This window comes from Epinephelus lanceolatus, chromosome 8, assembly GCF_041903045.1.
Source record: "Epinephelus lanceolatus isolate andai-2023 chromosome 8, ASM4190304v1, whole genome shotgun sequence".
Lineage (NCBI taxonomy): Eukaryota > Metazoa > Chordata > Actinopteri > Perciformes > Serranidae > Epinephelus > Epinephelus lanceolatus.
In genome coordinates, this window is record NC_135741.1 from 45,687,878 (window position 1) to 45,710,315 (window position 22,438).

The 22,438-nt window shown below is 40.4% G+C and overlaps 1 protein-coding gene across 9 annotated transcripts in view; it reads right to left on the minus strand.

Moving 5' to 3' along the window:
- The window catches only part of myt1a (myelin transcription factor 1a), an 89,994-nt gene that overhangs the window by 56,262 nt on the left and 11,294 nt on the right, over positions 1–22,438 (minus strand). For all 9 annotated transcript variants that reach the window (XM_078170361.1, XM_078170360.1, XM_033628219.2 and 6 more), the window contains one exon: positions 5,738–6,841. In XM_078170361.1, coding sequence (XP_078026487.1) covers positions 5,738–6,841 — 1,104 coding nt within the window. The remainder of the gene's footprint in view (positions 1–5,737; positions 6,842–22,438) is intronic.

A 22,438-nucleotide genomic window follows, 5' to 3' on the forward strand; every position in this document is an offset into this window, starting at 1 on the left:
CATGACCTTTGACCCCTCAGGCTGCACTGCATTAAAATCTGACATGATTATGTAAGGCATATTACTACATGGGAAAACTTGTCAGTAAAACAGTTCATCTCTGCATCTACAAATGCAAGTTAAGACTCTTCCATGCAGAGTGAAAGCCATATATCAACAACATCCAGAAACACCGCCAACTTCTCTGGGCCCGACCTCATCTGAGATGGACTGACACAAAGTGAAAAAAAGTGTGCTGTGGTCTGACGAGTCCATCATGGACGTTGTGTCCTCCAAGTTAAAGAGGAAAAGGACCATCCAGATTGTTACCAGCTCAAAGTTCAAAGCCAGCATCTGTGATGGTATGGGGGTGTGTTAGTGCTCATGGCATCATGGGTAACTTCACATCTGTGAAGGCACCATGGCTGCTGAAAGGTACATACAGGTTTTAAAACAACTTATGCTGCCATCCAGACAACATCTTTTTCAGGGACGTCGCTGCTTATTCCAGCAAGATAATTAAACACATTCTGCATGTTCCAATAGCGTGGCTTCGTAGTAAAAGAGTACAGGTACTAGACTGACCTGCCTGCAGTCCAGACCCAACTCCCATCGAACATGTGTGGCGCATTATGAAACAGAAAATACAACAACAGAGACCCTGGACTGCTGAGCAGCTCAAGTCATATATCAAGCAAGAATGGGAAAGAATTTCATTTTCAAAACTTCAACAGTTAGTGTCCTCTGTTCCCAAACACTTACTGAGTGTTGTTTAAAAAAAGGTGATGTCACACAGTGGTAAACATGCTCCTGTCCTAACTTTTTTGTGATGTATTGCAGGCATCAAATTCCAAATGAGTGTATATTTATTTAAAAAATCATAGTTTATCAGTTTCAACATCTTGTCTTTGGATGCATTTAATTATATTATATGTAGAGAAGGATTTACACATCACTGCATTCTGTTTTTAATCATGTTTTACACAGCATCCCAACTTTTTGGAACTGGGGTTGTACTTTGAAGGCCTTAAACAAAGGATTCAGCATGTCCCCACTAAAGTTGTATTCCCAGCAGTGTGCAGAGTGATTCTCTACATTTACATGCACCGTTAAATAGAGTAATGGTTATGGCTCGACTAGGTCATTTCATTGGACTACTGTCCTTGTCCCAGTATACAAGCACGGGAGGGGAATCAATTTATTGATTAAATATGTCCGACTCCTCTACGATTGGTGGTGATATGCCCCCTTTCAGCTTGTGAGTATTGGACCTTTTTCCTGTTACGTCACAGACCAAACTATTGACAAACAAGTGAGCTAAGGCTATGGGTATTTTAATATATTTCCCTCTTTTGGCTGACACAGCATGAGCTGTGTCTCCTTGTCAGTCCGAAAATGCACTGCTCTGGATATAGATTTCTACGGAGCCCCTTAAAGGTCAAGTCGGGAGATTTTTTTGGACTGACTTTTGCGTCCCCGCGCAATACTTTTGCGTCCCCTCGCAATAGTTTTGTATTCTGTCGCAATAGTTTTGCATTTCCCTGCAATAATGTTTTGGATTCCTATGAGCCACCATTGTCACTTCCTCTTAGATGCCCGCATTGATCGGTGACCAACTAAACTTGTAATGCTGGCGAGATCTCCTTTTAAACTGTAGTATTACTTAATTAGGTTTGGGAACTGGCACTGTGCCGGTTCTGTGTCAGTCGAAATGTGCTATTTGTGACTCCGGGCCCAACTCTGCCACTGATTGGCCAATCTGACATTCTTCATAATGAACGTTAGTGAAACACATAGGCCGTGTTCATCTGGGGACAAGTTAGTGGTCACATTACTCGTTCCACAGGCGAAGGAACCCGGGCACATACAGTAAATACACTGGTTGTAAGTAACTTTTAACATACGTGAGTCTTTGTGAGTCTTCTATTACGTAGCGAGCCACAAGCCTCATGACTTCTTTCAGACTGATAGGTTTAATGTTATCTCCGTTATTAGAACCAAAAGACAGTCGTTGCTGTTTCGGAGCTGAAGGACCAGTGTTCTAAAAGTAACAGAAGTAACTGATGGCTTGTTTGAAAATGTACTCAAGTATTTGATAACTCAAACAGCACACTAACACGTTAGGTTACTCATTACTGCAAAAAGTATTCAAAGTTCATTTATATAGAGGTATAGAGGTATATTATACTTTGTAGTAACGCGTTATACCCAACTCTGATGAGGAATAACAAGTGTGTTCCTGTGTGTGCTTTGCACATCAGGCACACAAATAATGAATCATGACTATCATTTATCATAATTTGTCCGCACATATCCCACATCTGCATGCATATATGAGATAGTTTACCACACCCAAAAAATGCGTCAGGGCACAACAGAAACACATCCACCCTCTAAACCTGCCACATTTCACAGATATCAGGCAACTGACAGGTGTAACTGAGCTCAGCTGGAACCTCATGAAGGGACGCTCCACCCGCTGCTCTGTATAAAGGTGTTCCCACATGTGTGAGATACCATGGCTGCTTTACAGCATATTCTCGCCGCTAACCAACAGCGTCGCCGTGCATGAAGCCAAACCATATATGTAAATGCATTTGTGCGTCAGCACTTGACGTGCTGTCAGACCGGGCTGTCCAAATGAAGTACCAGCTGCCCTGTGCTGAGATACAACGCCTTATCAACTTAGTGTCTCCACACATCCGCACATACATGTCACATTAACTCTTTTACAACTGTCAGCGTGCTGCCTGTGTGTTTTCATAGTTTATACCTGGCATTTTGTCTTATTCTGTGTAGATTGACATAGTCCATAAATCTGTCAATTTTGTCCTTTTGTGAACTGGTCATGTTAAGATTATCATTAGCAGAGACACAACATTGATGAATGCAAGTAGGATACAACGTGGTCAGGATACAATGCAGGTCCTTAAGTTCATTTGTCCTTTCGTCTGTCCTTCAAATTTTTGTTTAAAATAATACATTACAATAATACATTTCCTCATGATTCTCTTACCAAGACTACTTCTTATTTAGTTGTAGTCTTGTTTTCGTTATGAAAAGTTAAGACCGAGCTAAAGACTTAAGAGCACAGTTAAGAACGTCTTAGCTAAGAAGGGTCGCTAAGATAAGAGTGTTTCCCAGATGAGTTCTTAATGCCCTTCTTAGGATCGCTCTTAAGTTCGCTCTTTAAGAAGCGCTTAACAGGAGCTGTCCACTACCACAGTGCTGAAACTAAATCAATCGATGTCAGGCAAATCAATCACCTACCACTTCATCAGCGCATAAGTCACACACAACACTGCTGCCTAACGCACTAATTCCCTGCTGCTCGTATGTACGTGTGTTCTAATAATTCTAATGAAAAACTAAGACGATAAATATTTGTTAATGAGCTATTTTCATGATGAAAACAAGACTACAACTGCATAAGAAGTAGTCTTGGTAAGAGAATCATGAGGAAATGTATTATATTTAAACAAAAATATGAAAGATGGACGAAAGGACAAATGAACTTTAGGACCTGCACTGTATCCTGACCACATTGTATCCTACTTGCATTCATCAACATTGTGTCTCTGCTAATGATCATCTTAACGTGACCAGTTCACGGAAGGACAAAACTGACAGATTTAATGGCTATATCAATCTACACTGAATCAGACAAAACGCCAGGTATAAACTGGCAACGCCTTTATATAGAGTAGCGGGTGAAGCATCCCTTGATGAGGTTCCAGCTGAGCTCAATTACACCTGTCAGTTGCTTAATATCTGTGAAATGTCACAGGTTTGAAGGGTGGATGTGTTTCTGTTGTGCCCTGTTGCATTTTTTGGGTGAGGTAAACTGTCTCATATGTGCATGCAGAGGTGGGATATGTGTGGACAAATTATGATAAATGATAGTCATGATGATTTATTTTTTTTGTGTGCCTGATGTGCAAAGCACATACAGGAACACACTTGTTATTCCTCATACTTATTTTTCTTCTTCTTATTATTTTTCTTACGCCAGATTTCCGTGCGTAACTTGTGCCACAGCTTTGAGCGCACACAGGGTAATCATAAAACATATAGATTCAAGATTCAATATGCACAGTAAGGACACGCGTTTCCCTGCAGAATGAAATTTGTTCTTTTCTGTCACCAGTTAATGCTAAACAATATAAATCTGAAGTATAAAATAGATCAAAATATATACGGTGCGCACTCCTTGCTTAGTGTAATATTAATTTGCCTGCCGTGGCTGGAGCTGTGAACGTTTGGTTGCTAAGAAGACTGTTAAGAGTGGGTCAGCTGGATCTTACAGCTCCTTCTTAGTGAAAGATCTTCTTAAGCTAAGAGCGATCTGGGAAACGCGGCTATTATCATGTCAACATACAGGGAAAATGTGTCCAGAGTTGATGACATTTACTGGGAGAGCTAGAGCCATTTGACTAAAGCTGACGTTATTACTGCTGTAGCATGATGTTATTAGGCTAAATACTACATTTCTAACAGTGTCTGAGCTGATTTATTGACACAGCATGCTTGTAGACTGCTGTAACGTTAGGTTTACGGAGGAAATAACGGGAAATAATGGGATGTGACTTAATCGGGTGAAAATATCGTTAGTGAAACATCTAATTAACCTAATTAAGTAGGCTACTTACAACAGCATGAAAGGCAATAATAACAACACTACAGTTTAAAAGGAGATCTCGCCAGCTTTATACAAGTTTATGTTGGTCACGGATCAATGTGGGCATCTAAGAGGAAGTAACAATGGTGGCTCATGGGAATCCAAAACGTTATTGCAAGGGAATGCAAAACTATTGCGAGAGAATGCAAAAATATTGCAAGTGGACGTAAAAGTATTGCGAGGGAACGCAAAAGTATTGCAAGGTGATGCAAAAGTATTGCAAGAGAACGCAAAAGTATTGCGAGGGAACGCAAAAGTATTGCGAGGGGACGCAAAAGTCAGTCCAAAAAAATCTCCCGACTTGACCTTTAAGGGGCTCCGTAGATTTCTCCATGTTGTTACCAGCTTCTTCTTTTGTTAATCTTCATTTAAATTTATTCGACTACGGGTCAAAGTCCAGGGCAGACGCTGTGGAGCATGCACAGAGCGCCTAGACCACTTTGGGTCTGATTGAGTGAATAAATGCAGGAGGAATTCAACTCCTGATCACATTATCTGGGTGTGTTTGGTGCAATATCAGTTGAACTACCATGATTCCATGTATTTTAAAAGTCCAGTTTTAATCGGACTAACACAATAAATCCATTTTCTCTAATGGTGTATAAACGCACTGACTGTCCAATGAAAACTGCCAAACTGGGGTGAATTAAAATGTGATAGACAGATAAATTATTTCTTTAGGAGTTACACATGAACCACTAAAAAATACACTGAACTCACAACATAGAGGGGCTCGTGATAAAACAAAATTTACAGGCAGTACCACTGAATGGTAAAAAAAAAAAATCCAAATAATGAACTTGTTTGTGCTGTTTGATCAAATCTTGTGAAGGAGTGGGGGCTCACTGGGGATGAAAATCCAGGCTACGGCCCTGAGTGTCAAGAATAGTCTTGGAGTTGTATGAAAGTTAAATCAACAAATATAAAAAAAATGGATTTGGGTGATGAATATAATATTTGGACCTAATATAATATATGTAATTTAATAAACCTAGAAATTCAATATTCCACACTGTCTAACAAACAGGACACACTGTGCACACTGTAAACTGTTGTTGTGGCTGGTAGCAGTAAGTGTACCTTTGCTGTAGTGAGAAGTGCGGCGGGCCATAGCAGCAGGCTCAGAGCTCTTGCTTGAGGTGCTGTATGGTTGGTAGTCTGGGGAGCTCCGGGCCTCCTGTCCTCCCTTCACCTCCTCTGCCTTCAGGGCGATGGCCTGCTCCAGCAGCCCGAGGTTCCCCCGAGTCATATCCCAGTTCTCTGAGTCATCTGTGATCCCTGAGCCCTCTGAGACATGATCCTGCTCCTCTTCCTCCTCCTCTTCCTCCTCCTCCTCCTCCTCCTCTTCCTCCTCCTCTTCCTCTTCCTCATCCTCCTCCTCCTCCTCCTCCTCCTCCTCCACCTCCTCCTCCTCCTCCTCCTCTGAGCGGACTTCTATAACCACTGTAGTTGGAGAGGCTTTGCTGGAGTCTGGGTCCTCTTCCTCCTCCACCACCTCGCATACTTCCTTCCCCAGCCTCTCATTCTCCTCTTCCTCTCTCTCATCTTCATCATCCTCCTCTTCCTCAGTCATAGGGATGCTGACCTTTTCTTCCCTGAGTAACATCTCAGCCTCAGATCCCTGAGTGTGTGGACTCAAAGTGTAAGGAGTGTGAACCACTTGGTGGACTTCCCTCTCCTCTTCCTCCTCCTCCTCCTCCTCCTCCTCCTCCTCCTCCCGTTCCTCCCTCTCACTCTGCCTTTCTGTTAATTCTTTGGCCTGATGTTTGTAATCTCCACTGGAGTACTGGTGATCAGAGTTTTCCTGGCTTATCGCATGTCTTTCTATGGCCTTCTCCTCTCGAAGAAACTCTTGCCTTACTTGCTGCTCTTTCTGTTCCTTTTCGTCTTCTGCTTCATCATCCTCTTCTTCTTTAGTCTCGTTAAGCTCAGTAAGTTCTTCTTCAGGTTGCTCTGATGACTGGTCCTTTGTCACCAGCTGACCTCCCCCCCCCTCCCCCCCCTCCCCCTTTGTCTCTGTTTTCTCCTGCTGATGATCATCAATGACTGTTACTGCCTTCAAGTCCTCACAAGTTTTCTCATTTTCGATCTCAGTCTCTGAGGTAAAGCTTTCGTTGTCGCCAACTTCTGCCGGAGGACAAACGACTGGTTCTGTGTCTTCCGTTGTCACCAGTGAGCAGTCTACTGTGGATTCAAAGTATAAATGTATGTTACTGTCATTGTCACAGATGCTTTGTCTTTGTCACCTCTACATGGTCACAATAAGTGGAGACATGCATTGGGACTGACCTTGTAGTTGACCTTATCTGACTTGCTTAGCATTAATGAAGTGAAGCCAGTAAGCAAATTCAGGCAGTCAACTCAAGTCTGCTGCTACTCTTACATGCTCATGCTTCCTCCCTGCAAAATACAGTATATTCAAAGTATCCTTTTCATCATGTGAACTTGCTGTCAGTCCTCTGCTCATGCTCTGGCTGCCACACTGCTTACCTGAAAGCTATGATGCTGCTGTTAGCATTTCAAAAGCCCCATCTCCATCTCTTGTCAGCCTGTAGCCTCTCTACATTTCCCTCGAGGAAAGTTAGTATCAACACTACTCACTTCCTACTATGCTGACCTTGGTGTGGGAAATAAGCAGGTCAGTGCATAAGCACAAATCAGCTTTGCTGTCTAACTTACAGAGATATTTAGCATCCGTAGTTGAGAATGAAGCTAATTTCTATCACACTATATGAAAATACTATAACTTCCTCGTCTCAACCAAAAACTAGGAAAGACTAGTTCCTGCTGCCATGTAGCCTAGTTCATTAATGCAATGAAAAGCACTCATGCCTCAAACAGTCTGAGTGCCTAGGTTTAAAGATGATGTGTATCAGCTTTCTATAGGCTCCTTTCTCATGCTAAACCTCCTTACTGTACAAATGCCTAGTGATTTTTTAGTTTCTTCAAGGAAGAATTATAAGAATTGGTGATACGTATTTCATCCTTAGTGAGGTACTTTGGTTTGAGACTAAATGCCTGCAAAACTGACAGTGTTGGGCAAGTTTTTATTACATATTACTAGTTACCTTCATTTGAAAGTAAAAAGTTACTTTACAATATGACTTTCTGTCTAGAGTAATAAGTAACTTATTACACTACTTTTGCGTTACTTTGACCAAAATGACCTCAGAAGAACTAATGTTCATTTTTAATGGATGAGGGTCTTGTTGTTTCACAGCCGCTAATCAAAGCACAGAAGCTCCAGTTTATTACAGTTTATTTCAAATCCAGTGCTGCAGGTCTGACACATTCATGCATTCACATACAGTGGTTACCACTTTATATCAAAATTTGAAAAAAAAAAAAATGATGAAGAATAATTAAATAGCCTAACCATTTAAAATAAATGAGTAGCTTTGGACACAGGTAGGGTCAGGCAGAGGATCAAAGTCTGATAACTATTAGATATGGATAAATATTTGTGGGCCTTTGATATGAAACACAATAAACAAATATCATAACAAATAATAATACAGTGGTGGAAAAAAGTTTTTGGACACCCTTAAAATTTTACACAATCTCAAATATTATCATGAAATATTTGTGGAAAAATCTTTTTTGTGTTTCAAAAGGTGTGGCTGCATTAGACAGATACAAACAAATACAAATTATATTTTTTTGTTTATTGTTTACAAGAAAAACTAACAAAACTAAATTCTTGACAGTTTCAATCAGTTCTCAACATTGTCGGTATCAAAGTCAACAAATAACAGAGAATGTGTTCAAAACTGAACAAAAAATAAATAAACCATCACATCATCAAATTAATATTTAGTAGTCCTGCCATTGGCACGTAGTAGAGCTCTAATCCTGGCTGGCATGTTCCCCACGAGCCTTTCACACTGTTGAGGGGTAATCTTGTCCCATTCTTCTTGAATTACTGCTTTTAATTCTTCTAAATTCTTTGGTTTATGCTTTGAAACAGACCTTTTGATAATCCACCACAGATTTTCAATGGGGCTCATGTCCGGGGATTGAGCTGGCCACTCTAAGACCTGGATACTGTGCTCCTGCAGCCAAGTTCTACTGGCCTTGGATGTGTGGCAAGGGGCATTGTCTTGTTGAAACATCCAGTTTTTACCTCGACGGAACAGTGCACGCGCAGAAGGGAGCATGTGGGTTTCGAGAATGGTACAATACTTGGTAGAGTTCAATGTGCCATCACAGACAGTGAGATGACCAACACCAGCAGCACTCATGCATCCCCAAACCATGATACTGCCTCCACCATGCTTGACAGTAGGTACTGTACATGCTGGAGATAATGCTTCGCCTGGCCTTTTGCATACCCTCACATTAGTAGGAGGAAGATAAAGCCGGAAACTGGACTCATCTGACCACAAAATCTTCTTCCAATTCCTGGCTGTCCAGTTCTTGTGTGCCTGGGCCCAACGACGCCGGGCTAACCTCTGTCTCTCATTGATCAGGGGCTTCTTGATAGCCTTGTAGGACCTTAAGCCATGATCTAAAAGTCGGCCACGTACAGTGCGGGTGGAACACTGGACACCAGTTTGGTTTGACCACTGCTGCTGAAGCTCCTGTGATGTCATTCGGCGGTTTTGCCTGCACATGCGGATCAGGATGCGGTCATTTCTTGCTGAAGAAACCCTTGGACGCCCAGATCTTGGTTTGTCTTCCAAGCTGTTGGTTCATCTGTATTTCTGCTGAGTGTATCCAACTGCTGAAGGACTGCATCTGCACTTCCTGGCTATCTGGTGGAGAATCTTTATCTTCAGGCGTGTTTCCTGCGTTAGGTTCCTTGTTTTAGCCATTTTTGTGTCTGAAGAACTTTCAAATGTGCTGGCTTTATGTAGACACGAAGCTTGGCAACAAAAATTGTGTCATTTAATAAAAAGAACGGCCTTCATCACTGGTACCAAAATGACCCAATACTCAAAATTTCTTATGTATTTTTATGGAACCAATCAATTTTAAGTTTTTAATGGCTTTTTTAGGATTTATTTAGTATTTTGGCTGTGACTGTACTAAAAGAAATTGCACTTGAAGACCTAAGAGTGATTATAATAATATTTCACAAATGCATGGGGTGTCCGAAAACTTTTTTCCACCACTGTATAAAGCAAATGATATATAGCACAATAAACGTAATGGCGTGCGAGTCAGTAACTCTGACGAGCGCAAAGTTATACACCGGAGCTGGAAGACCCACCTGCAGGTTCCCGGTGTGCCGGTCAGCTACAGCAGCACCGGAGAGAGAGTTATGCATAAGAACGTGGCTATGTGCCGGTGTTGCTCTGCAGCTGTGGGGGATGTGAATGGAAACACATCCAACATATACTATCATCACCCAGATGTGATATCATCATAACAAGGAAAAAACAAACCAGAGGCCAGCTCCTTAACCCCCCCTGCTGTCTAGTAGCTAATGAGATACATTGTAGATGCTGCAGGTGTATTATTGGAAAAACACCAGGGCTCCAGACTAACTTGTTTTAGTAGGAGCACTGGAGCTCCTAATTGAACAATCTTAGGAGCACAGGCACAAAATTTAGGGGCACACCTTAAATCGTCCTACAACGCAGTTATGCACATTTTTGGCCATTTTAACTGCATCATAAACTGTATGTAGTCTACTGTATATTAACATTGGACTGTTTTAATCATCGAAGTAGCCTATTTAGCAACACAGATACTTGTGGTCAGTGGGATGTGAGCAGTGGTGTAGTGGTAGTTGATGAGGTGGGTGTACTACTAGGTAGATAGGTAGGTTACTGATGAGGAAGTGGGAAAACTCTCCTATATATTACAATGGCTTTTTAGCTGATAGGTGGGTATGCTGTGACTGGATAGAAAAAGAAGTGGGTATACCCCGTATACCTGAGTATACCCTCCACTACACCACTGGATGTGAGGATTCTTAAAACAACATCTTTACAGATGTGAGGCCCTGACTATATCTATATCTGACTGATCTGTAATGAAAGCTGCCGTCTTGTACTTTTTTTTTTTTTTTACTTTTTAACTGTCCAGGAGAAGCGTAGTACCAAGCTGAAGCCCACGGTTCACCACCAGCCTGTTCATGTTTCCAACCGTTTTTCCCCACTCAGTGACACACCCGCTGAGGACAAAACTCTGGTCATTGGCAGCTCTATTTTGAGAAACATGAAGTTAGCAACACCAGGTATGGAGCTAGAACAGTCTCAAAATGAATAAAGAATAGAATAAGTTAACGTCACAATTTAGGTAAAACAATCATTCATTCTAGAACATGACTTACGTAAATGATTAATTAAAACATGTTATGTTTCACTTCCAAGTGTTTCCTCTAGGATGGAGTTGTAGCAGCGGAGGTGAAGCACACGCACAAATTTTTTTTTTCACACGCGCAAAACGTTTTTGTACATTTGCAAAGTACAGCCTGCTGGGATGTATCTATGTATTTACTGGCACCAGAAGGACTCTGCCATGTATCCCTGATTGCAGGTCCTCAGACCTCAATGTGGACATTTGACTCCGCCCACATTGAGGTCTGCTGGCCTGCAATCAGGGGCTTCTCTGCTGCGCTGGTCTGCGAGCAGCGTGTTTGTCTGTGTATATAATAGCAGTCTTTTGATGGTTATTTACACACTGTCCATAACAATAACTATGTCAGCTAACAAACTGCGCACACTGGTCACCTGTGTGTGGCCGAACTCCTCCGTGTGCGATACAGAGAGCAGAGGAGAATTGTTAATGCGTGTCCATGTAGAGACAGAAATGACATGATGACAAAACATGATAAATAGTATATTATTGTTATTGTTACGTTATTATATGAAGCTTTACTCACAAGTGTGTGAATTGACCTGGATATGAAGCGTCCATAGTGCCAAATAATATAACGGTAGTTTCTAAAGTGCTAAGACATAAAAAAAAAAAATCAGCAGCAGCGGCCATATTTCAGCAGCGTGCGCCACTGCTAGTTGCACATAGGGGAAACACTGCTTACACTTAAATTGCCACAGTTCCCTTTACCAGACGCCATGTTGCTGCAGTCCAGCCTTCTTTTTCTTTGAATACTGGCGGGCTACAAACCTCTCCAGCCTCTGGCCACCTACGCACACTTTAATGACGTCATATAACACCCCTCGTGGGGAGGCACTCATGTGATTGGCTGTAAAGGAGTGAGACATCTGATTGGCTGCAGACAATCCCCTTTTAGAAAAAATGCATTTGTGAATCGAGTCAGGGGAGTCTTAAACCTTGCACACGCAAATGCAGGGAAGTTGACAAATTAAAAGCACTTTTTAAATGCAGGTTTGACAGTTCATATATCAATGTAACAACCTCCAAACATGTATTTGATGAAAATTGCAAATACGTTTACATGCGTACATTTGTGAATTTCAATTGCACATATTTAAAACAAGAAATATTTGTGTGTGCATCACAAATATGGTTATAAATCTTTTATATGTGGATTTTCTTTTACTTATATATGGAATGAAACATATTTTTGTGTGCATTGAAAATGTGTTTGTGTTTTGAGTCATATATAGGAATCCCCAAATACATATGTGAATCCTTTTTTGTGCATTTATTAATTTCTGTGTGCATTTATTCATTTTGAGACTGTTCTAGCTCCATACACCAGTGGCCATAGTCAAATGTATCCCTGGGGCCAGGGCGGGTGATGTTGAGTCTAATTTAAAACTGCTGGCTAAGGCTAAACGTAGATTCAGTAAGATTGTTATTCGTGTTGGCGGTTATTCATGTTGGCCTTCGATTGCTGTAACACCCGGTTACGGCAATCGAAGGTCACAAAAATTGATGTTGCCTTGGTGTGTGAATATGCTAAAACTATGTCGGACTGTCATCATCAATGTCATCATACAATCGCTGGCTGTCCAGGTGGTGTCCAGCAAACGATGTGGGCTTCATAGATAATTGGCAAACTTTCTGAGGAAATCCTGGTCTGATTAGGAGAGACGGCATTCATCCCACTTTGAATGGAGCTGCTCTCATATCTGGAAATATGGCCAAATTTATTAGTAATTCAAAACCCTGACAACCCAGAGTTGAGACCAGGAATCAGAGTCATAGTCTTACACACTTCTCTGAGCTTCTACTCCAGTTACCCACCCATAGAGTTATACAAACGGTGTCTGTCCCTCGACCACCTAAATTATTTAAATCTAAAGTCAAACAAAGAGGAGTTGTGAATAACAACCTAATAAAAATTAAAACCTCTTCTGTGACGAAGACAAAACAGGAGAATTAAATGTGGACTGTTAAATATCAGGTCTCTGTCATCTAAAGCAGTGTTAGTAAACAAATTAATATCAGATAATCATATTGATTTACTCAGCCTCACTGAAACCTGGCTGTGTCAAGAATACCCACTTTCCTCAAGGCACAAACTAGATTATAATTCCTTTGAAAGCCTAGTCCTTAGTCTATTACATCCGAACTGGAAAACCTGACAGCCACTTCTGTTTGTTATAGTATACCGTGCTCCTGGCCCATATTCTGAATTTGTATCTGAATTCTCAGAGTTTTTATCTAATTTAGTTCCTAAATCAGATAAAATTATTATTGTAGGTGATTTTAACATTCATGTTGACGTTGATAATGACTCCCTCGCTACTGCGTTTATCTCATTATTAGACTCCACTGGCTTCAGTCAGGGTGTACATAAACCCACTCACTGTTTTTACCACACCTTCTATCTAGTTCTGATGTATGGAATTGAAATTGATAACCTAATACCTTATAATAACCTTTCCACAGAATCCCTCTCTATCAGATCATTATTTAATAACTTCTGATTTCTTTCTACTCGGTTACACGCCACTCAGCAACAGTTACTATACTGGGTGTTTATCAGATAGTGCTGTTGCAAAATTTAAGGAAATGATTCCGTCAACATTAAATTTAATACCATGTCCTTTCTGTAACAGAGGTTTCCCGTACGGACTTTAAACCCTTGCGAATTGATCTTGTTGATAGCCCTGCAGACTCACTGCGAACAACACTCGGCTCTGTAGCACCTCTTGAACAGAAGTTACCAAAGCAAAGAAAGTCCGCTCCCTGGAACAACTTTCAAACTAGAAAATTAAAACAAATATCGCGAAAATTTGAAAGAAATTGGCGATTAACCAAACTGGAAGAATCTCGTTAAGTTTACTCAGCATTAATAAAGAAAACAAGAACAACCCCAGGTTTTTTTTCAGCACTGTAGCCAGGCTGACTGAGAGTCAAAGCTCTATTGAGCCTTGTATTCCTTTAGCCCTTAGCAGTGATGATTTTATGAGCTTTTGTAATGACAAAATTCTAACTATTAGAGGCAAAATTCATGACCTCCTGTCCTCAGATGGAACCAGTCTGCCCTCAAACACAGCTGTAAGACATAATATATATCTAGATAGCTTCTCCCCGATTTCTCTTCAACAGCTGACCTCAATGATTTCTTCATCTAAATCATCAACGTGTCTCTTAGACTCCATCCCAACTAGGCTACTTATGGAAGTCTTACCTATAGTTAACACTCACATATTAGACATGATCAATATATCTCTATTAACAGGCTATGTACCACAGTCTTTTAAGGTAGCTGTAATTAAACCTCTTCTTAAAAAGCCCACCCTGGATCCAGAGGTGTTAGCCAACTATAGACCAATATCTAATCTTCCCTTTCTTTCAAAGATCCCTGAGAAAGTAGTCGCAGACCAGCTGTGTGACTTTCTCCACGATAATAATTTATTTGAGGAATTTCAGTCAGGATTTAGAGTGTATCATGGCACTGAGGCAGCACTAGTTAAAATTACAAATTATCTTCCAATTGCTTCAGACAAAGGACTCATCTCTGTACTTGTTTTATTAGATCTTAGTGCGGCGTTTGACACAATTGACCATCAAATTCTGCTACAGAGATTGGAACATTTAATTGACCTAAAATGTTCTGCACTAAGCTGGTTTAAATCTTATTTATCTGATCGTTTTCAATTTGTTCATGTTCATGATGAATCATCTCTATGTACTAAAGTTTGTTTTGGAGTTCCACAGGGTTCTGTGCTCGGACCAATTCTGTTCACTCTATATATGCTTCCCTTAGGTAACATCATTAGAAATCACTCCAGTGATTATGTGGATGATACACAACTGTATTTATCGACAAAGCCAGAGGAAACGGATCAATTAACTAAACTTCAAAAATGCCTTAAAGACATACAAACCTGGATGAACTCCAGTTTCCTTGTTGAATGTTAAATTCAGACAAAACTGAAGTTATTGTTCTTAGCCACAAACACTTCAGGAATTCTTTGTCTGATGATATAGTTTCTCTGAATGGCATTGCTCTGGCCTCTAGCACTACCGTAACAAACCTCGTTGTCTTTTAACTCCCATTTAAAACAAACGTCAGGGACTATGTTTGTTCATCTGCATAATATTGCAAAATTAGGCCTATCCTGTCCCAAAAAGATGCAGAAAAATTGGTCCACACTTTTGTTGCCTCCAGGCTGGATTACTGTAATTCCCTAATAAGTCTTTGAAAACTCTCCAGCTGATCCAGAATGCAGCGGCATCTGTACTGACAGGAACTAAGAAGGTCAGGCACCATCGTATCTTGGAGAGCTCATAGTGCCATATTATACCACTAGAACACTGCGCTCTGAGAATGCAGGGTTACTTGTGGTCCCTAAAGTCTCTAAAAGTAGATCAGGAGCCAGAGCCTTCTTCCTGTTGTGGTCCGGGAGGCAGACACCATCTCCACATCTAAGACTAGACTTTCCTCTTTGATAAAGCTTATAGTTGGGGCTGGCTCAGGCTTGCCTTGGACCAGCCCCTAGTTAGGCTGACATAGGCCTAGTCTGACGGGGGACCTCCTATAATACAGAGCCCTTATCTCCTTCTCTTTCTCTCTCCTTTACTAACACTCAAGTCCTGTTACTGCATCTCGCTAACTCGGCTGTACTGTATGTCACTAACTCGGCTTCTTCTCCAGAGTGTTTGTGCTCTACTGTCTGGCAGGTTAACGCGTATTGCAGCGGTGCCTGGATGGTGTGATGTGTGTGTTTGTGCTGCTGCCGTGGGCCTGCCTGATTCCTCCTGCTGCTGCTGTTATCATTAGTCATACTTCTACTACTATTATTATACACATGATTATGATCATGATTACTGTCACATACATATACTATCATATATTAAAGGTGCTGTATGTAAGAATGTGGCCAAAACAGTTACTGCACTCAAATTCAAAATACTGCCAGGAGTCGTGTCCGCCCCCCTCCCCTACAGATTCGAGGCTGCTGGACATCAGCACGCTGGAGACTGATTTGTTTGCCCACGGGTGGCTGCCGTGGCAGGGCCGCGTCGCCGCGTCCTTGATCTTTGGTTTTTCTTACATATAGCTCCTTTAATATATACCAACAACATATTGTACCACAATTGCTGTAATTATTATTATATTATTATTACTTAAATTAATGTTATTGCAAGCTACTTACACTACTGTCTGTCCTGCATCTCTCTGTCTCTGTCTCTCTTTATGTATAATTTTGTATACAGATTACTGTGGCTCTTCCTGAGGTTTCTACCATTTTTTTCCCCGTTAAAGGGGTTTTTCCTTATCTGCTGTGGAGGTCCAATGGACAGAGGGATGTCGTATGCTGTAAAGCCCATTGAGGCAAATTGTTATTTGAGATATTGGGCTTTATAAATAAGATTGATTGATTGATTGATTGATTGGTGCTGATTCACATGAGAATTCATGTAAAATGGAGGTTGAACCATAAACATAAATTACAAATCACCTGAAAAGCAGTTCAATAGATTAATCTATCATAATTAAAACAATTGGAGACTGAGAAGAAACTGATATAAGAGTTTGGATTCATTTGGATTCACCCCAAATGTCCAGACTTCACTGCACTTGCAGAAAAAAAACTTATGAATGTGTAAAATAGTTATTGATAGTTATGTCTATTAAAATGCTACTTGAATTGTGTAGGCCAGAAATAATATTCAACCACATCATGATACAGGGATATTCATTCGTAATTCAGAAACTGAAAACGGTAAATCTGTTACTTGATTCAAAACAAAAAAAACAAGAGTACCCAAGAAAAACGTTTTTGGTGTCAGAATCAAATAACGGCCCGTTTTTGGTTTTTGCCGATTCGTTTTATCATTATTCCTTTTTGGACTGAATATTCAACAGGTCTGCGGACATTCAGCCAATTCGTTTTGCGTTTGGAAACCAAAAACAAAAAAATTCCTTTTTTCATTTCTCATTTGGGACAGACAGTAGCGCGGTGGGCAGACAGGAAGCGGAAGGGAAATGCAGGGGCGAAAATCCCATTTCATAGTTGGGGGGGACAATAAACAGTAAAATTTTAGAGAATAATTCCAGGGGGGGACAAGGAAAAAAAGTTGTAGCCTGTCTTTTATACAGCATCTTTTACCGCAATCTAACGCTTTAATCTTCTCTCTATCTCTCCAACAGGCTGAGTGAATATCTATACTTATGAGAAATGGCTTAACAACTAAACATTTCCTGCAATTAAACTGGTAAACTGGTTTATAAACAGTGTGCTGTGAGATCTGCCGCTGTGTACCTCACAACCGTGCGTAATAGTCGCGCATAATGACCGCTCCTCATCCGTTAGACTGCACGTCTCTCATGTTTGTCTCACTGACAGGTGGAGAGCCTACAGACAGGTACCCATAGCTACGAGCTGCCACAACCGTGCGTAATAGCTGTGCGTAATGACCGCGGTTAGACTGCACATCTCTCATGTTTGTCTCACTGACAGGTGGAGAGCCTACAGACAGGTACCCATTCGCTATGAGCCGCTCCACCACTGACTGCTCTTGTCCTGTCCTCTCCCTCTTCTTTCTCTCCTGTCCTCTCTGACTATCATTAAACTCTGAGCTTTATCATTAGCTTTTAGCTTAGCAGCACTCGTAATTGAGTAGGCTTTTGAACAATGCAGGAGAAATGTTGCAGACAGTTTATATTATCAGCCTGGGCCTGGGGCTTGTTGTAACAGTAAATGGGATGTGTTGTAACTTGTGTAAGTTAAACTGTGTCTGGGTGAGTGAACATCTTACCCTGCGATGCGATATACCACTACTAGGAATGGGAGGGGGGGGACTAAATCTTTTAAGATTTAAATAGCACATTATTGCGCGATTATAATGAGCACCGCTTACATTGGGCTTTCAATAAATACTACTGCATTGTTCAAAAATTATTAATTGTGTCTCAAATTATTCTAGGGGGGTACAGCTTTCCTGAAGGGGGAGTCATGTCCCCCCTGTCCCCCCCAGGATTTCCGCCCCTGGAAATGTACAAACGTCAAAATAAAATCCAAGAGGGTAGGGGAAAAAAACAATATAGGCTATATATATATATATATATATATATATATATATATATATATATATACATACATATGATATTTATGGGTAGAATGGCCATTCTATTAAAAATGTAACACCCAACATTATGCAAGCATAGGATCTAATAAAATAAATAAATAGGCCTACATATGCTATGCATATGAAATATATTTTATCCAAAAAATGTGTGATATATTACTTAGTTGCGTAGTGTGAATTAATAGCCTGCTTAATTACATATGTGGAAATAGCCTGTGTCGTTCTTTGTTAACCATTTCACATACAGATGTTACTCATTTCAATGCCGCAGCCACAGTGAAGGGGGTGAAATAATTGATCCAGGAGTAGCTGCAGTGCGCAACAACAACCAGCAGGTGGCACATGTGAGCAGTTGAGATGCATCATCCAACTGAAACTGTTTGAGAATTAGCAGTACTGTTATATTTTCTGCCAGACCTGTAGGCTACAGTAGGCCTATAGCCTACTAACTCGTTACACAGTCTTAATTTCATAAAGGACATTTATACTATGATATTTCCGCAAGGGTCAGTGTCAGGTCCCCTATTATTTAGCCTAATGATCTCCCTCAACAGTGTCATGATGTAGTCGAACTGCAAATGTGACATATAGGGTATTTATGTGTATCCGCCTGCTAAATTGTGACATTATTTTATGCATATGATATCGATTTTGTATCTTTACAGATAGGTTGTAAGGACTGTAACTGTTGGTAGCTGTTGTTGATTTTGTTAAAATATGTTGAATTGTAATTTTATGGGTTATTGTTTGTTGGACGATTGAGCTAAGCTAACTAAAGCGGCCTTCACATGATAAGAACAATGCGCTTCGCTCACCGCCAGGTGCGGCGCAGCGGCGCGGTCAAAGTTCAAATAATTTCAACTCTGAAAATCTCGGAAAATCCGAGCGGTGCACGACGACAAGGGTAGTGGTGCCGTTTTGTCAGGCGTTGCCGCCCTCTCCATAGACAAACAATGGGACAGCCAGCGCAAAGCGGTTTTACAGCTGATCATGTGTAGAGGCCTTTACGCTAACATCAGCTGTCACTTGTTGCCATAGGAACGGTAAACATTCACGTATGGGCTAATGGGATGTGGGAGTGCAGAATCAAGCTTCATTGTAAATATAGTTAAGATACATTGTAGGCCTGTTTAACACAGGATGTGGGATTCTAGTAGGTAGTAAACTTTTAGAAAATAGCTTAATTTGTAATACCATTTAATTTATTGTAATCTTCGGGTTAGGCTATTGTTTTCTATAGGCTAAAATATAAGAATTGGGACAGTGTACAATTTTTAACATAAAAGATGCACTGCATCAGAATGAGCTCAAAGCTAATTTACATCCGCAGTCCCCCACAATCAAAACATACAACAGCACAACAACAAACAATAGGCTACAAAGCAAAAAACACACAGAGCACACCATACAAAATACAAAGCTACACACATATACACACATGGGTCGGGAGGCTAATTATATTCTACAGTCATTGTTAGTTCCATACCGATCAGCTCACGAAAACCCAAATCTGCACATTTTACAGAAAACTGCTTCTTTGCACTCTGTTCTATCAAGAAAAGTATCAATACTGCTGTGATGGTTGATTTTTCATTCTTGGTTGTGCAGGGAAATACATTTGGTTGTGAATGTGGTTCATAAATGGCGCATAAATTAGCGGGTGAACCCATAGCTGCGAGAACATGATTTCAGTTGGAGGTGCGGGAGTGCTGACTATTAAACACCCCCTCCACAAAAGATGTTTGAGTTTATTAAATACCTGCAGAGATGCAACTGCAGTAGAAATGATACGTGTGTCTCCCCACTGTGCGCATTTACGCACGAGAAACAGCAGCCTAACTTCATTAATTAGCCTATCTGGATCTAATGTATCAGGATCTAATGTTAATTAATGTGTTGTGTTCTTCTACACATGCAAAAGGTCACACACAGTTCAGGTTCATACAGTGAAATTGAGTAAAGCAGCATCCTCCTGATAAATCCTGAGCTCTATCAGAGCTGTCTAAATAAATACTTCAGAAGCTAAAAGTTTAATTTCATGTTTCATAATACGGATGGTTGGTTTAAATATCACAGTATAAATGTCCTTTATGAAATTAAGACTGTGTAACGAGGTAGCATACTGTACAGGTCCGGCAGAAAATATAACAGTACTGCTAATTCTCAAACAGTTTCAGTTGGACGCTGCATCTCAACTGCTCACATGTGCCACCTGCTGGTTGTTGTGGCGCATTGCAGCTACTCCTGGATCAATTATTTCACCCCCTTCACTGTGGCTGCGGCATTGAAATGAGTAACATCTGTATGTGAAATGGTTAACAAAGGACGACACAGGCTATTTCCACATATGTAATTAAGCAGGCTATTAATTCACACTACGCAACTCAGTAATATATCACACATTTTTTGGATAAAATATATTTCATATACATAGCATATGTAGGCCTATTTATTTATTTTATTAGCTTCTGTGCTTGCATAATGTTGGGTGTTACATTTTTAATAGAAGATTTTATTTTGACGTTTGTACACTTCACTTCCGCTTCCTGTGTTAGGGTACCTTCAGGCAGTTCGTTTTTTCGTTTTAAACCAAAAACGAAAAAAACGGAAATACCATGGTTTTTGGTCAGGGTACCTTCAGGCAGTTTGTTTTTTCCTTTAACGGGACAGCACTTATCCCCCTCTGTACAAAATGTTGTTAACATTGGTGGCTCTGGGCGTGATCGTTTATCCATTATTGTCAGCATATATTCCACACACAAAGAATATGTATCTATATATATCTATAGATAGATAGATAGATCTATCTATCTATCTATCTATCTATCTAGATATATATTCTTTGTGTGTGGAATATAACCACTGGTATTCCTCTGACTTCATGTGTGTTTATGTACCATCTTAAATCCTTGTTAATGTAATGTTTCATTGTTTATCTATCTGTTTTTTCGCTCTCCTTCCATAACGTGTTACTTCCGGTGTTCCGAGGGCAACCCCTGTATTTGACGTCACAACGCTATGAACTGTGGGTAATTTCCTTACTGTAAGTCCGCATCGCTGCTGACCTACGGTAGGGGGGCATAAAGGGCTCACTCACTGACTCACTGACTTGACGATTTGACAATGGGACAGCCCTCACACACTCACGCACTTCACACGAACGCGCCTCTAAGTCAGTGAGTCTGTAAGGGATCGGATTGGAATGTATCCCATGTATCTTTTATTTCCACTTACACCTGATGTTTTGTGCATTTTGAAAAGCTGCCTGCCATTGCTGTGAGGAACTTTTTATTCATAAAAATAGAAATAAAAAGTTATGATCGCAAATTTTATGGCTACAGTAAAACCTGTTGTTCAACATAACGTTGCTGTTCAGAGGGAAATCGTCATGCATATTGTTCCCATGAAGGACGTATAGGGATTCCCTCAAAGGCTGTGTTTTAATATTCATTCGCTGAATTGTTTGCAATAAAGTAATCGAGGATATAATAAATTATTGTGTGTGCCGCGTTGTTACTGTTAACACGGGTTTTCTCCATAACGCATCGTTGTGTCAGTGAAGTGTCAAGCTGATGTTTGTCCTTTTTACCAGCAGATGGCAGTAGGCCTATGGATTTACTTGCTGTCAATGAAAGCCTTGTTTTCTCTTAGTTTCTGTTGGATTATACAGACCTGCAATTCTTCAGGTTATTGATACGGACAATTCAAATTATATGCAGCATATATTTACTTGTATTCTTTTATATTGTTGTATCACATAGGCCTATGTATTGTTGGCAGAGATGGGCAGCATTTTAATTACATGTATTTAAAATGTTTTATCACCTACTATGACAATAGAAATGTCATACAAAAATACATCCTGTGCCTTTTTTCAAAATCTGATTAATAATCAATGATTAATCGATTTTTTTTTTAAATATATAAGTTAGTGGCAGCCCTAACTTTATGCAACACATCTGATTCATATGATTTTAACCTGTTAGTGTTTCTTGCAATGTCCCTCACAAATAAACGAATAAATACATGAATACAAACATCTTAGCTACTGTTGAACATTAGAATGTGATGAAGAACCTTTAATGTTCATATGAAGGCAAGTGAAGGAGCTGCTATGTTACGTTCTAATAACCTTTCCTATTTTAATTTAAACTTTTTTATGTCAACCTCCCAATGAGGTGCAGTTTCCTCATCGCTGCCCTTTGCATTGAGGCCCTCCAGACTGGACTGCTATGGACGGAGTGTAGGGTGGTCCTCCTTACTGCTGGGCCTGACCTGTACTGGGATAACATAGTCTCGCAACAGTGAGCCTCGACAAATATCCACTTCATGAAAACTGGGATTAAAAAGTACAAC